The sequence below is a fragment of the Rhinolophus sinicus genome, linkage group LG04 (genome assembly GCF_036562045.2).
Source record: "Rhinolophus sinicus isolate RSC01 linkage group LG04, ASM3656204v1, whole genome shotgun sequence".
Classification (NCBI taxonomy): Eukaryota; Metazoa; Chordata; class Mammalia; order Chiroptera; family Rhinolophidae; genus Rhinolophus; species Rhinolophus sinicus.
Genome location: NC_133754.1, coordinates 113,375,559 through 113,392,037, shown reverse-complemented (window position 1 = coordinate 113,392,037; position 16,479 = coordinate 113,375,559). Strand labels below are relative to the sequence as shown.

General features: G+C 50.5%; 1 protein-coding gene across 7 annotated transcripts in view; it reads left to right on the top strand.

The window, feature by feature from the left end:
• FANCC (FA complementation group C) overlaps nt 1-3,343 on the top strand; it is a 261,715-nt gene extending 258,372 nt beyond the window's left edge. For 6 of the 7 annotated variants that reach the window (XM_074330248.1, XM_074330249.1, XM_074330251.1 and 3 more), the window contains one exon: nt 36-3,343. In XM_074330248.1, the coding sequence (XP_074186349.1) occupies nt 36-179 (144 nt within the window). In that variant the 3' untranslated portion in view covers nt 180-3,343. The remainder of the gene's footprint in view (nt 1-35) is intronic. The other variant, XM_074330247.1, reaches the window with a different exon arrangement.
• The last annotated feature ends 13,136 nt before the right edge of the window (nt 3,344-16,479 follow it).

Here is a 16,479-nt window from a genome sequence, read left to right as displayed (position 1 = left end):
GTTTTAATTTGGCTTCTCCTCTGTCCTCATTGCAGATGGCTCAGACTGATGAGATAACCCATGAGATTATCGGCTTCCTTGACCAGACCTTGTACAGATGGGATCGTCTCTGCATGGAAGCCCCAACATCAAGAAAACTGGCCAGAGAGCTCCTTACAGAGCTGCGCGCGCACGTCTAGCCCAGGCCCTTGGAACATGTGGCTGCCACGCGGGGCCCAGGCTCACAGGGGCACATGATGAAATGCTGTGAGCCGAGTACCCTCTGTGAGTGGTAACAATGAGCCATAAATACCTTGGCAAGATCTGGCTCTACAGATTTTACAAAATAAGAAGACAGGTTCTTGAGCCCAAACTCAGATTTATTCACGAATGACTGGATTATGCTGTTAGCATTCTCTGTACCTGCTCAACACGGCGTGATTAGAGAGTCACTAAAGGAAAGGCTTGGATGGGAGAGAAGACTTTTATTTCCTTTTTTCCCCTTATCACACCAAGATGCACAACTATTGTTTCAATGTTTCAAAGTGTTTTGACCAAGAAATTGGTCACGAAGCGTTGATCAGCCCAGAAAGGACCTGCGCCTGTTTCACAAACCTCTGCTTTAGAAGCCACGTCATTGGTATTGGCCTTGTCACCTACAGAGCTCCGAGATAAAGCCACCCTCTCCTGGGTCCCTAAGAAATTCTTCAGCAAGTAGTCCCCACGGGCCATCCCGGGAGCAGGCCAAGGAGCCGGAGAGCCCGTGCAAGCCCAGGGCGAGTGGCGGCGATGGGACCACTGGTCCCTGGCAGCACGTGTGCCAGCCCTGCTGGGTGGACTACACTGCTAAGCAATGAAATAGAGCTGGTCCTGGTGCTAACTCTCTGCCTTTGTATTTGCTAAACACTGACTGCTACGAAGAGCTCGTATCACCTTAAAGATGGCTGATGGGAGGGTACAGGACGTGCTCTGAAAATCCTGGAACAGATTACACCTCAGTTGTCTTGTTAAGTGAAATGGGAATTGGAAATTTCTAATAAAGAACTGGTAACTCCAAGGTCAATATTTATTTCACATCAATTGAAATTTTTTTTCTTTTCAGGTTTATTCTTAATTTGTATTGATTTGTATGCTCTTTTGTGTATATTCTGTTTGTCAAGTGAGTCAAGACTTTCTTTTATGTCCACTTCGATTTATGCATTAGTAATATCTGAATCTGCGTCTTGGCTCCCGCTTGAGGTATGAGTCAAGTTTTGCTGGATTCGAGGTTGAGCTTTTTGGGGAATATTTTGTTTCAGTGTATGGATCCACCTGAAGATCTGAAAAATTCCAAGAACTTCTGACCCCAGCTTTCCTTGTAAGAAATGGTACAACATGAAAGGTATGCTGTTAAAAGACTTTGATCACAACTCCCGTCTTCATCACTGTCACATGCATCACTTGGAGGTCAGGACATCTCTCCTACGGTGTCTTTGGCCATGGAGGTAGTGACCAGCCTCTGGGGACATGAAGAGAGGGGCTCAGTGTGGTGGTAGCGGGTAACCCTGGATGCGAGCATCCGTCGGGACTGGCCGCCCTTCGGGGCGTGCTTCCACGAGGACGTCCATTCCCCCTATGTTTCACAGCACACAGTCAGAACAAGATGGTCTCCCCCTCAGACTGCTAAAGCTGCATTTCTGGAAGATTCTTTCCTGTCCTGAGCATGCTTCAGCCTGTTTGTAATTTCTCCCACTTCCTTTCCAAAGCCTGTAAGTTCGCCCAAGTCTTGGACACGAGTTGGTAACAGAGCAGACTGTCTGAGCGGGCGTTGGTCTTCATCCCAGTGAGCTCCCAGCAGCCCGGCAGGTCCTGTGTTTGGAGTGAACCCTTACCATCCATGAAGACTTTCCTCAGAGATAGTAGGCACTGGTTTGTCTACTGATCTTACTTTCTCCCCTTGCTCCTTCCCACCTTGATAAAGGTGCTGACAAGGGGAGGAAACAAAAACAAGCAGCATGGGCAAGGGGGCTGTTCCCCTAAGTAGGTGAGCAGCTGGGAAGCCACACCAGCAGGTGTGACTCCTTTCACTTCTGTGAGGAGTAAGGACTCCCAAAGCACAGACGGAGGGGGAGTGGCACCCTCCCCTGAAAAACCAAAGCAGACACCTCTGTGTGTCCCTGGCTCCTGCGTGAGCCCACACCCAGCCAGCAGGGAAGGACCCAGCAGGGCAGAGAGCAGGTGGGCTGGCATGGATGCAGTAAACGACCTCCTTTGCCAGTTGCCGTAGATTTCCAGGACAGTCTGGACATGTGGGTTCTTTTCAGTTTTTTGAAAGACGTTCAAAGTAGCAGGGGTCCAGCCAAAAATGGGCTCTGGTGAAAATGCCCAGTGAAGGCCACTGAGCTTCCTCCCCTCCCTGGAGAATCGAGAGCACTGGGGCCTGAGGTGCACATCACGAGACAAGGTTGAGCCTGGAGGCCATATCGGGTTTACTGGTAGTGGGGTTCTTTCCACCCCAGTGCCTGTGCCAGGCAGACGCCTTCTACCAGTAGCAGATCTGACGAAGAGTGGCTTAAACAAGGAAGACGCCGATGGCCTCCCAGAAAGCTGGCGCATTCGGCCGCTCGACAACGTCACAGTCGGGGTTGGCCTCACTGAAGCTCTCCTGACTCTCCTCTCCGAGGAGCAGAACGCTGCCAAGCCCAGGCTTCACTGACAACATCCAAGATGGGACAGGACAGCAGGTCTCCCATCTTTCCCACCAGCCACACCAGACCTGCCCTTACACCATGGGAAGGACAGCGGGAACCACTGCTGGGGTAAGAGACCAAGGGCAGACCTCCCAGGCCACGAATGAAGCTGGAGCTTCAGGACCGTTTACTGCGCAGAGGCCAACGCTCCCTTGGTCATTCATTTTTGTAAAATTTGCAAAGGAATTTGAACTGCAACCGGCAAAGACAAGTCTCTACATTCATACCTGTAGGGCGTCGCAGGGGTGGCCGTGGGCACTGCGAGGGCCTGGCTGAGGGATGAGTTGACTCACCATCACTTCCAAGCAGGTCAGTGGCCTCCCAGTGAGGGAACAGCTCCCAAGGATGCCAGCACTACCCCCCGCAAGCTCAGCTGGCTTGGGACACAGAGATGCAGGCCCAGGCGCTGCATCACCACAGAGGCGTGGACTGTGCCACCTGAGTGGGTGCAGAGGGAACAAGGAGGGGCGTATGGGGAAGCCATCCAAATCCTAGAGTTTAGCCCTGGGATGAATTTGACAGAGGTTTTCAGAGATCTGACAACGGCTCTTAAAATTTTACGTTACCAATAATAGCAAGCTGTGCTGCTGAGAGAAATTTTTCCTGTCTCAATAATAAAGGTTTTTATAAAGAATGCTGGAGAAAAGACTGGATTCTCTTTCTCTTCTTTCTGTAGAAAATATGTAAAATCGTTGTCCTACGAAGAGGTAACCAAAGAGGACAGAACCAAAACCAGAGCCAAAAACCATAGGGAGAGAAGGCATTCCCGAGCACCCATCAACATTGGGACAGTGTGACATTTGTACAACTGTTAGCGTTTCCAAGTTTGTAATTTTTTTAAATATTGTTTCATTCTAAATAAAATTGTACCTAATTTTGTATTTATAAAATATAGTCTTTCTCAGAAAAAGCTTCCTTTACTCCCCAGCTATGGAAGCTTCAGGCTGCACAAAAGCCTGGGTAGACCTGCTCCAGAAAAAGACCGATTACGGTTTATCCTCTGTGCTGGGAATCTTGCCACCAGACACCTAAAAGCTGGGGTCCCACCACCAAGGAGGAAGGGAGGGTGAGTATAGGGCAGGCAGGGGCTGCTCAGACACAGTGAAATGCACCCCACACATACACGTATCTTTCCATAAGCCTGACATAAATATATCACCACTTAGTACAAACTGAATTGTTCTGTCCATTGCTCTTCCCCATCTCTGAGACAGGACTCGTCCACAGAGCTCAGCCTACACCCTCTAACTCGCTCAGCCACCGCTCAGACTCGTGGCCCTTGAGTTCCAGCCCCCACAGGCTCCCCTGGAAGGGAGTCCCGAGAGGTGGCCTCAACCAGGCCCCACTTAGTGGCTACTTACAGGACCCCAGGTCGCCCTGTTTTACAGAGACCAGTGTGCATGAATGGTCACTCTGCTTCCGGACATGGGACACTGGAGGCTGCTTATGTCCAGTAGGTGTCTGAGAAAGCAGATGGAAAATAGATAAGCCTCGTTTCTGGAGAAGCTCCTTGCACGTGCAGTCCCGGGGGCTATTTTATTGGCGTCATTAGCCCTTCTCCACTTGGCCCCATTTCTTGCTGGTGGGACAAGAGTCCTGGGACGAAAATGTGAAAGCGTCCAGGGGTCAGGAGATAGCCACGTTTTCTGTTGAAGTGCAAGAGTCAAGAACGGGGACTTGCGGGGGGGGGGGGGGGCTGCGTCCCTGGCAGTGAGCAGGGAACGCGCAGAAAATCGGAGCCGAGCCCGGCCTGTCCGCAGAAGGGCAGGGGCAACGCTGCCTGCCTGCCGCGCGTGCCGGTGAGAACACACCGAGGAAGGGCCTTCCTCCGGCCACGAGGAATCAGACTGATTTGCTTTCCAAGGAAGAAGAGACATGAATGTGACCGGTGCTGCTCGCCTCTCCTGCTTTTCCTCTGCTATTACCACCCTGACCCACCACCAGGAGTCCTGCAAATGGGCTTCTTCCCACCATTTCACTCCTCAAGAACCAAAATGAAGGCAAAATAACTGTTTTAAAGCCTTCTTCTAGAATCCGGTCCCACAATCTGTTTATACCACGGGTCCAGTCGTAACCCTCATGTACAGACTGGTCTCAAGGAAAGCTGATGATGCAGGCCTTGGCCTTTGCCTGGTCCTGCCGTGATCACAGTATCTTATCGCACTTGTTTTGCATAGGAAACATCTAGACTATGATACTGAAAGTTTCACACTTAAGTTTTCTGTAGAAGTAAAACGTCTCATAACTCAGTATTGAAAGCCTCATTGGCCTCTGACGTTTCTCACAATATGATGAATCCATGTGCATCAGCCAGGCTTCTTGGTGGCAACAGACACAGGCACAACGCTGACAAGAAAAGGGAACTGATCCAAAGCGTATTTAAATCTGGTTGAGTTATATTATGAAACGTTAACTATAGAAATAATTGCATAATTTTTAATGTTTTTTGGTGGTGTAGCATAAATAGGTATGATTTGGGGGCTTCAAAATGCATAAACTTTTTTCCATTAAAGTAAATGGAAATTTTTTTACTTAGAAAAATTCACTCTATGAGGGATTTTTCAAGGCTTTTCATCAGGCTGGGGTACTCTATAGTGAAAAATTAGAACCACCTCAATAAGAAATTGTGGTATGCCAATATTGTGGTATGCAACAGTTAAGAAAGAATAAAAAGAATATGTCTTATAAGTTTGGGTTACTGTAACAAATATACCGGGTGGTTTAAACAGGAAACACTTATTGCTTAGTTCCAAAGGCAGGGAAATCCAAGATCAAGGTGCCAGCAGATCCAGTGTCAGGTGAAAGCTCATTTCCTAGTTTGCAAATGGCTGTCTTCTCACTGCGTCCTCACATGGCAGTTATCAGAGAGAGAGGGAGCAAGCTCCACTAATCCTATCTGTGAGGGCCCCACCCTCATGACCTAAGCCCAAAGGCACTGCCTCTGAATACCATCGCATTGCGGGTTAGTCTTAAACATTTGGGGGACACAAGCTTTCAGTCCATAGCAAGATGGAATAGATCTAAGTACTATCAGAGCCCAAAGTGTATCACTGATTGTAAATAAAACGCTACAGTATGGTAAAAAAAAAAAAAAAAAAAAAAAAAAAAAAGCATATTTAAAAGCCCACACAATCATCAGGCAGACAAGGCTTGGTGCTCGCCAGCCCACAGCTGTGCCCTACACCCAGCTTCAGAATGGCCTGGTGAGGGGACTCCAGCTGCTGCCACCAAATTCTGCAACCCAGGACCTTTGCAGCTCCTGCAGTGTCTGAGGCCCCCAGCAGAGAGACAGGTCCCTGCGCCCACTCTGGGAAACACTGGCCAGTCTCTGCTGGTGCATCTGACGGGAAGCCCAGGTCCCTGCCACACTTCAGCTGGAAGGGAGCTGGGAAAGCAAGTGTCCAGCTTGTTTCCCTTCTGTGACGTCTGGACACCACCCAATAGTATCTCCCATGTACACGAAGGGGTCACAGCCTGGGTAGCTGAAGAGAATGAAAAATGTCCACACTATATGTCATCTGAAAATGTCCACACTATATGTCATCTGCTCTTTAAGACTTCTAGAACACTTAAGAAGGCTGACTCGCCTGTAACAGCCAGCACTTGGCAAGAAAAGGTAGAGGCGAGTCCCGGGCACAAAGCCAGTCTAAGGCCGGCTTTCTCCAATGCGACACTGTCAGTAGCATCCTGGCCTCTCCCACGAGGTGCCAGCCCAGGAGTGCCCATTGCCAAACGTCTCCTGCAGGAAGCCTCCCCCTGCCCCCACTGCTCTGATGGGTGGCTCTCTCCTGGAAAAATCCTGGATGGAAACACTAACGGTCACAGAGAGATGAATGAGATTTAATAGTATCCTAATAAGACAACCAGATAATCTGACTCCAAAATTCATACGGAAAAGTAAACATTCAAGAACAGCCAGGAAAATTCTGAAAGTGGAGCATAATGGAGAACGAAGTGTAGCACCTACAGGCAGGTATTCTCAAGCTCACGTCACTACTGGTTTGGTGGGAGCTGAGGGGGGCACGGGAGAGGTCCCCGTGCGGCTCCAGCCAGTGGTTCCCAGGCTCCTCTCCCTGGTGTGGGCAGCACCTGACCTGTCTGTCCCTCTCTCCTCCCTGACTGTTTCCCTTGGCTGGCGGAACATTCCAGGGCTTCTCTGCCTCAGCCCAAGAACAGGTCCCTGCTCGACCTATGACCCCTTCCTGGTGGGCGCCTCTGCCTGTGGACCCTCACTCCGCTGGGCTCTCCCATGTCATCTCAGTGCAGAGGGGCCACTCCCCTCTCCTGGACCCGCTGCCCATCAGGCGCCTCCACCTGGAGGTCAGCCCATGGAATTAACAAAACTGGTTCCACCAGCCCCACCCCATCCCCTCAAACCCACAGTCTCCCCACGTCAGTTGATGGTATCTCCATCTTTCCAGTAACTCAGGCCCAATTCTGTGCTTATTCTGGATTCTTCTCTGTCACCTCACTTCCAGTCCATTAGAACATTCTTGACTCTGACCATTTCTTGCCCTCCAGTGGTGCCCCTGTGCCTGCCCTTGCCCCTGCAAGCAGTGTCTCTGCGATCCCCTTCCAGTGTGATAATGTCACACACTGTTCAAACCACTCCAAAAGCTCCCCTCTTCACTCAGCAAAATCCAACGTTCTACAAGTAGCTTTCAAGGCCCTACACTGTCTGGATCCACCCCCCCTTTTACTCTCTGACTTCATTCTTAATATCCTGTGACCCTTTCACCCACCTGTGCCAGCCACATGGTCCCCTGGCAGTTACTCAAACACACTCCACTCCAACCCCAGGGCTTTTGCACGGACTTTGCTGATCCCTGTCCCCCCAACATGCATGGCCAGTTCCCTTGCCTGCTCACATGTCACCGCCACCATGAGGCCTCGCTGACCACCCCACTGACAACAGCACCCCACTCTCCAACCCTTACCCTGCACTAGCTCGGCTTTTGTACCTCACAACACCTTCCAGACACTGTATTTTGTATTATGTTTACTCTTGTAATATATATGATAATAATTATAATAACTTACGTATTGTTTACTCTTCCCTGACCATCTCCACTACAAATGCCTGGAATAGGTGCAGGTATACAATAGGTGCCCAATAAATATTTGTTGAATTAGCCTGTATGGGGATTTAGTACATGATACAGGCATTTCCACCAACAGGGAAAAGATGGTGGTGGAAAATCAAGTTGGATCTCTACTTCTGAGGTGAAAGTAAACATCAAGAACAAAATGCCCAGCCTCTTTCTTTACCAAATGTCAGTATGTGGAGCTCTGTTCTTTGGCCCTGTGCATTTTTTCCACAGAAACTCAAGCAGTTTTCCTGCTTGGAAAGAGGTGAGGGATGGGGGTGGCAGGAAGGCTGCTGCTGTTCTGGGAAGACGATGTATTACTCGGGTAAGTAAGTTTATAAAATCAGCACTTCCCTACTCCTAAAATGTAGAGAGAATGTTCCTGCATTGCATTTAGAATCTCTGTCTCATCCCTGGTTTGCAGACGTTCATATAAACCTTGTTTTCAGCCCCTGGGCTCCTCCTCCTTCCCCACACACCCAAGTCCCTACCTGGTTCTGCAAGTTGAAAGCCTCTGTGGGGTCATTACTGCAGGAAGACTTCTTAGTCTCCTGGGGGAAAGAGAGGGTACAGGGGGTGGATGGGAGGTGGGGCGGGGCCTGAGGCTCCAGCCACATTACTTGCAGACTTCCAAGAACTTGCCGTTTTCAGCGCTCCAAGAACCCTCCATTTTTAGCCCTCTGGGGCTTTTTCTATGCAAGATGCAAAACCCAGAAACCACAGAAGAGGGATAAAATTGACCATACAAAAAATAAAAAACAAAGTAACAAAAAATCTCAAGTACAAGTAACAAACTGGGAAAAAAATATTTGCAGCACATGACAAAGAACTAATTTTCTAACTTCTAAAGCATGTCTATAAATCAATAAGAAAAAGGCTACGACAGACACACTTACGGGCCAGGCACACAAACACTGCATATAAATTAACAGCAGGAGAAACACACACGACTTTGAAGAGGCTTTAAAAAATATTTAATACAGCTTTCGAGAAATGCAAATTATTTTTTCCATATCAGGTTGGAAAAGACAAAAATATTAACATTTAAAATGTATACATTCTGGAAATAGTGTGGTAACAGAATCACCATATGATCCAGCAATTCCATTGCTAGATGTATCCCCACAAGAACTGAAAGCAAACTTGGAGAGATGACTTGTCCACACATGTTCACAGCAGCATTCCTCACAATAGCCAAAAGGCAGAAACAGCCCAAATGCCCATTGATACACAAACTGTGGTCTATACACACAATGGAATATTATTCAGCCTTAAAAAAGAAGGAAGGGGGCTGGCCCGGTGGCTCAGGCGTTAGAGCTCCGTGCTCCTAACTCCGAAGGCTGCCGGTTCGATTCCCACATGGGCCATTGGGCTCTCAACAACAAGGTTGCCAGTTTGATTCCTCGACTCCCACAAGGGATGGTGGGCAGGCCCCCTGCAACTAAGATTGAACATGGCACCTTGAGCTGAGCTGCCGCTGAGCTCCCGGATGGCTCAGTTGGTTGGAGCGCGTCCTCTCAACCACAAGGATGCCGGTTCGACTCCCGCAAGGGATGGTGGGCTGTGCTCCCTGCAACTAGCAAAGGCAACTGGACCTGGAGCTGAGCTGCACCCTCCACAACTAAGATTGAAACGACAACAACTTGACTTGGAAAAGGCTTGGAAGTACACACTGTTCCCCAATAAAGTCCTGTGCCCCTTCCCCAATAAAAAAATAAAAAAAGAAAAAGAAGAAAAGAAGTTCTGACACGTGCTACAACATAGATGAACCTTGAGAATATTTTGCTAAGTGAAATCAGCCAGTCACAAAAAGACAAATATGGTATGATTCCACTCACATGAAGTACCTAGAGTAGTTAAATTGATACAGAAAAAAGCACGGTGGCTGCCAGGGATGGGAGGGAAAGAAAGAACGGAAGGTTATCACTGCTTAATGGGAACAGACTTTTAACTTTGGGAAGATGAGTAAGTTCTGAAGATGGATGGTGGCGATGGTTTCACAGCAGTGTACATGCACTTAATGCCACTCAATTATACACTTGAAAATGGTTAAAATGGTAACTTTTATGGCCATTTTACTATAATAAAAACATTAAGTAAATTAAAAAAAAATACATACGAGTATCTATTTCATCCCGTCACAAAAATCCAATTCTTCAGAGCTGCCGCCCTCATTTCAGGTTGCGTGGATCCCACCACGAGCAAATCCAGGAACTATCCCACAGGTGTACCGTACCCCTGTGTATGCTGGACGCCCGGGCTGGCTGACTGCAGCAGTTTCAAATAGCGGTCCATTGGAACCAGCTCAAAGGTTCACTGGCAGAGGGCTGGTTAAATAAATGAAACAAACCAACATGCAAAGAGTAGCACATACCTTTATAGCTGATGCTAGGCCATTATCAGGGCTTGACATAAATGAATTCATTTCACAACCACCTAATAAACGTATCCAGGGTTTACAAATGAGGAAACTAAAGCTAAGAAAGGCTACGCAGACGACATAAGCAGGGCGGGGCTTGGAACGAAGGAGCCTGTGGACCATTGCAGACTACGGTGACACTCGGGCAATGGAGCCATCAAAACAGAGGCAATCTTGTGTGGATGTGCCAGTCTCGAGCTATTTTGTTACATGGAAAGACCAGTGATGGCTCGCTCCCATCCGAGCAGAGGGCAGGGAGTGCGGACGTGTTTGCTGGGGCACATGCTTCCAGCCTTTCCTATCTAACTGTGCTGGGTTTGGAGAAGGGACCAAGGGAACAGGTGGAGGAAAACTTACTTTCTGCTCACATATTGTTTATATGTTTGCACATCTGATGTATGAAAAAAAAGTTGTAATTAATATCAACAAATAAAGGAAGATACCTGTCTGCCTACTCTGAGAGCAGCTTATTGTCAAATGACGCCATTAAGGGAGGGGCCTGGGCGCCATGTGTAACTTTAAAAGGAGACAGCTGCACTGCTGTTTGCTGCAGCTTATTAGCACGGTGGCCTTTTTATAGCTTTTTCACAGGACTTAGGTTCCAGCATTGGACACACAGTTTTCTAGAAAAAGACAACCTGCTGATTATGGTTGGCTGCAGGTACCCCAACACAGAGGGAGGCTGGCCTGAGGACTGGGGCTTCTCGAGCACCTCCAGTTGGGGCAGTCTGTGCCCATGACCCAACGTCCCACATGTCACTCTGTCCAGCCTGTGACGAGAACAGCCTCCGCCTGCAGGCGCGCTGAAGGCACGATTTCTGCACATCTCCCCTCCTTGACACATAATTAAAGCAGATAACATCAGAAAGCTACAATTACTTTCCCTTATATTATCTGTCTTTTCTTTATAACCCAATATAAACGCACCCTCGTTCCAACACACCAGCAAACCCTGTAAGGTGCTCCTACTTAATCTCACTTCTCACGAGTCACATGTGTCTCCCTCATTACCCATCGCTTGTCCCAGTGCTGGCAGACTGCAATCGCAGTTGTGGAAATGCAAGGCAGGGGTAAAAGCGGTGCGGTCCTAACCCGAGGGCTGCCTTTCACATCTGGCCAAAAGCATCCTCCAGCCCTAGGACACGCACTTGTGCTTCTGAGGCCTGTTCTGGGAGACCTGTGACAGGACTGTTAGAGCAGAACAGAACTTGGAACAGAACTTGCCGACTGGGGACTCGGTGATTGCAGCACCTCCCACCCCACTGCCCTCCAGGGTGGGTTTGCAGTGGCGGGAGCAGTCTCAAAGGCCTCAGCTGAGGGAAATCACAGGTAGGAAGGCTCTGTTGCCCTGAGGGAGCCACAGGGGCGTGTGGCCAGGTAGCACGAGGCCCCTCCAGATGTGCATCCTGCACAGGGAGCCACCATGTACCCCTCAGCCCCCAGCAGGGACGTGGTGCTTGGGTACAGTGCCCAGCAGCCAGCACAGGCTGGCTGAGCCGGGGAAGGGGGGCGTTGCGTAGGGGGGCGGCGGGGGTGGTCCAGGGACCGGGGTCTGGAGTCTGGGGACCGGGGACTGGCCTTTGGAGCAGTTTTCCTGTCTCCCATCCCAGTTCTTAGGACTGATGCGCCAAACGCCTGAATTTGTTTTATCTCAAGCGACATTTGCCAGGGACCAGAATAGTTTTCCGTAGCCGTCTGGAGAAGATGGAAAAGTGTGGTCAGAGGCCTTTATCTGCATTGCTGCATTCAGCCTCGCTGCGTGTGCACTCGGGTTTTCCGGGTTTGGCTGGGCCTCCTGAGGGCTGGTCTGCTTCTGCTCATACCCGTGTCAGGATGCTCGCCCACCATCCAGGCGCAGGCTGAGGCCAGTGCTAGTCCTGGGGACGGTCGCTTCCTTCCGGCTCCTGGCCCCCTCCTCCTGTTTTAACACCCTCTAGTCATTGGACTGAACAGAAACGCCTTATTAGCAGACCAATATCCCCGGACAGCACCAAAGGGTGGGAAAAGATCTATAAAATCTGGCTCTTGAAAAGCCCCAAAAGGCCTCTCCTCCCTTCCACATTGTAAACCCCAGGTTATTGTCATCTTGTCATCCGGAGTGGCCTGGGGTTAAGAGTTCATAACCCCCCCCACACACACACTGAGCTTGGCCTCTGGGCACTGTCCGGCAGCTCTTCAAAGCCCAGGTCCCTCGGGCTCCAGAGGTCCAGCCCTGACCTTGGGCTGAAACGGCTCCAGGAAGCCCAGGCTTGGGGCGGCCACCCTCTGGGCACCTGTGCAGGCAGTCCTTGCAGTGGCTGGGCCCTGCAGAGGGCCACCCACCCTCTCTCTGCTCCCAGAGGGGATTCAGCCCAAGGTGCCCTGGGAGAGGTGCTCCAGAGACTGCCTTACCCAAAGCTGACTGCCCTTGTCACCTGCTGGTGAAGTGCCCAGGGCTGCACTCCCTCCCTGCTTTCTCTGGAATGGGGTGTGGAGGACCAATGGGGTGGGAGGCCAGCCAGTGGAGGCCACAGGCCTGGGACACCCAGAGTTCTGTTTGGCAGGAGATGTGCTGGTACAGACTGGCTTCCCAGGATGGGTCGGCCCAGCTGAAGAGCTAGGCAGATTCCTTCTCACATTCCTCTTTCCCCGCCCAGCTGGCTGTCTGTAGGCTGGGGAGGTGGCTGGTCTGGAATGGAAAACTCTGAAAACACTGGCCCTTGATCCTAAGTCACTCAGCTTTGCTTTCCAGCCGCCCTGTGTGTTAGTTGTCTTCGGTGAGGCCGACTGTGGCGGGCTGACCACTGTCTAAGCAAATGCCCTACGACGTGTGATCACACAATACGGTGAATGTTTAAATTAAAAAAAAAAAAAAAAAATTATTACAGTAAAAGACACATTGCCATTAACTCCCCTCCAAATAACCCCCCTCCCTTTGAACACACTTATCCCATCATTCTTGCCACTTTCTGAAGCAGTTCTGGAAGTCCTCTCTTGTGTCTTTAGTTGCCCTGTTGTCGCTGCTTCAATGTTCTGAATCATTTCGACTTTGGGGAAGAGCCAGAAGTCGCACAGTGCCAGGTCTGGTGAATAGGGTGGATGAGGACACAGTTATGTTTTTATTTGACAGAAATTGCCATGTACCAGAAGTGATGTGTGACACAGAACGTTGTCATGATGATGATTTACGGCACACTTTAAACATGCCATCTCTCAACTATAGCTCACACCTGACTGACTGCACTGAAAACGCTGAAACCTGTCACACACTGTTACTAAGGTTCGATGCTCCGCTTCCCATATGGAAGATCCCTGCCTTTCCGTTGGATGGCACTCAGCAGCAGCATTCACCGTATTTTGTGATCACAATGGAAAGGCTCCGTGTCACACAATGCTTCTGGTACAGCAATTTCTGTCAAATAAAAACAAAATGGTGTGTCCTCATCCACCTTATTCACCAGATCTGGCACCATGTGACTTCTAGCTCTTCCCCAAAGTCAAAATGATTCAGGACATAGAGGCAGCCATGACAGGGCAACTAAAAGACACTCATGAAAGAGGACTTCCAGGACTGCTTCAGAAAGTGGCAAGAACGATGGGATAAGTGTGTTCGAAGTGAGGGGGAGTATTTTGAGGGGGATTAATGGCAATGTGTCTTTTACTGTAATACTTTTTCTTACATTTAAACATTCACTGTATTTTTTTATCACACCTCGTACACGGTACCCCTGGCCCCAACCCCAGGATTTGGGCTGGGGATGTGAGGGAGGGGCTTTACCCAGTGTCCAGGTGATCAGGGTAGAAAGCCCAAATGTACCAGAAGCATCTTTAACCTTGTAGAGCCCTGCTTGTTACTAACAGGGACACTTCAGGTTAGGGATGCAGCTTCCATGTCTGCTTCCTACATTTGGGGCACTGGGTTCTGCCTGCTTATGTGACATCTCTGTACCTTGTTCGCGATGGAGACTATTATTTCAATGTTTTCATTTGAAATTCCAATAAAAACAAATGCTTTAAAACCCTTTAATCCTAAAATAGAGACCTAGAAGGAAAACTGAACCGTCTTGTCTTGCATTTCTTTCCCGTCTCCTCCCGCCTTCATTTCCTGCCGTGGTCAGGCGACAACTGCAGCCTCTTCTGCCCTGGCTGTTGCCCAAAGCCCCATGCCTGGTGCTGGGAGCCCGATGGCAGTGAGGGCTCTGGGTGCTCCTGCACCCCCCGCCTTCTGAAGCTCAGTCCCTCAGCCTAACCTGGTGCAGGAGGGAATGGGGCTGCCCACGGGGGCCACTTCCCCCGCCTGTGGCACACTCAGGGGACATCAGAGGCCAGCCTGCTGGGATCCAAGCACAGGCTGACCTGGCAGACCTGCTCTGAGAAGGGGCAGGGCCTGTGCTCTCAGGGTTGGAGGAGCACCCCACTTCCGGAGCCCTGTTCTCCGGGGACAGCTGCTTGGCAAAATCAAACTGGCTCAGAGCACAGGGCTGCCTCTTCTCACCCCTTTAACGAGCCTATACCCGCCAAGTTAAAAACCCTGCTGGTTCTGTGCCTCAGCCTTTGGTCTGGGTACCTCCACCTGCCTGGCTCGAGGGTGTCCCCGTCTCTGGGGCTCGGTGGGCCCGGGCACCGCACAAGGAGGGAGCCTATCACCTACCACAGACCACTTCTGGGTGGGGGGGCCATAGCAGCCCCTGTAGAGTGGCTGGTCAATGCCGACAATGTTTTAGGGTCAAATTCACACACAGCTGAGGGAAAGTGCAGCTACAGGGGGCGGGGGCGCTGGGGCTCTTTGCTTTCACTAGAGCGGGGGAGTCAGGGGAGGCGTGTGGACCGTCCTCTGTCCTGGCCTCTCTGCTCAGTGGAAACATCACCTTGTTGGGAAACAGGCTTATTCTTAGTGTATTTCCTACGCTCAGCCCAGGGAGCAGAGACCAGAAATTGTGCTAAGTGTGCCCGACTCCCGTGTAGACAGGTCTTGGTGACCTCTCCATGGTGACTTCAGTGCAGCAGACTGAAGCTCAGGTTTCCATGCCTTCCAGAGCAGGGGCCACTTGCCCCCAGCCCCCAGCCCCATCCTTACAGCAAACTGGCTTAGGAGCAGGGGCCTCTCAAACCTTGGCCGGCTGAGAACAAGACAGGGTGCCCTGAGTTTATTACTGAACAGGCCACACCCTGCGAGGCACTGGCATGGGGAGGAAAATGCTGAGCCACGTGGACCCACATTTATATCCTGCCTGTCACTTAGTACGTGCCCTTGAGAACGGAATTCAACCTGACCAAGCCTGATCCCGTGGGAACCTGGGAAGGGCCGGCACACCTTCACTCACGGGTGCACCACACGCAGGGAGTGGGCAGCAGGGCTCCTAGGTCCTCTGCAAACATCCCCGCCTGGCATCTCCTGGGAGGGGCTCTGGTCATGCTGGGAAAGTGCCCGAGTGGGGCACAGCCAGTTTCTAACTCAGATCCTATCACAGGCCTCGGGTGGTTTGTCAGCTCCCAACGCAGACTTTTTTTTTTGTGAACAGATGAACCATTTAAAAATGCAGAGGTGTACTCTTAGATATGTCTCCTTACTGACTGGCAGCCCTGGCCACAGGTTCCTGCACAGCGTGCTCTCTATGGCACTCTCAGAAAATTAGACTAGAGGGGCAAGCTGAGAAAGCCTGTGCAGTCTGCAGAAAGTCGGATGAAGTGGGTAACTGGGTGTGGCTGGAGCAGACAGGAGGCCCCCTCGGAGGCCAGCTTCCTCTTCCTCCCTCCCTCACCTCCCTTACTGGGGATACCACCTGGCACCAAGGTGCCCACGTCTGCCGGCAGCACAAGCCAACTACCCACAGGATTGGCCAAGACTTGGGGTGTGGGTTCTGACGGCTCTTCCATGACTGACCACCGCTCGCTGGTCATGACCTGTGCTCAGAACCAGTGGCAGGTCTCGGTGGCCCCGGGAAGGAGGGGACCAGTCATCTTCCTAAAGGTTACAAAATGTGGCTTTCACTTGTAGGAATGAGGCCAGTTGGTGCCCTCAGGCCACAGGAGGGGCTGAGCGTCTTCCCCAGGTGGGCAGGTGCTGGCTGTGCTCTGGGCCCCTTCCTGCCCCGCGTCAGAGGGGGCCAAACACACGCCGACGAGAGGGAGAAAGCATAGTTTGTTCTTTACAGAAAGCAGCACTGTGTTTATTTAAATTTAAAAATAAAATTTTGATTCTTGTACCAATATGGTGAACAGCAGACATAAACATAGGCAGAGCACATGCAAACCCTTCTAGAAAGACAGTCACTGCTAAACAACT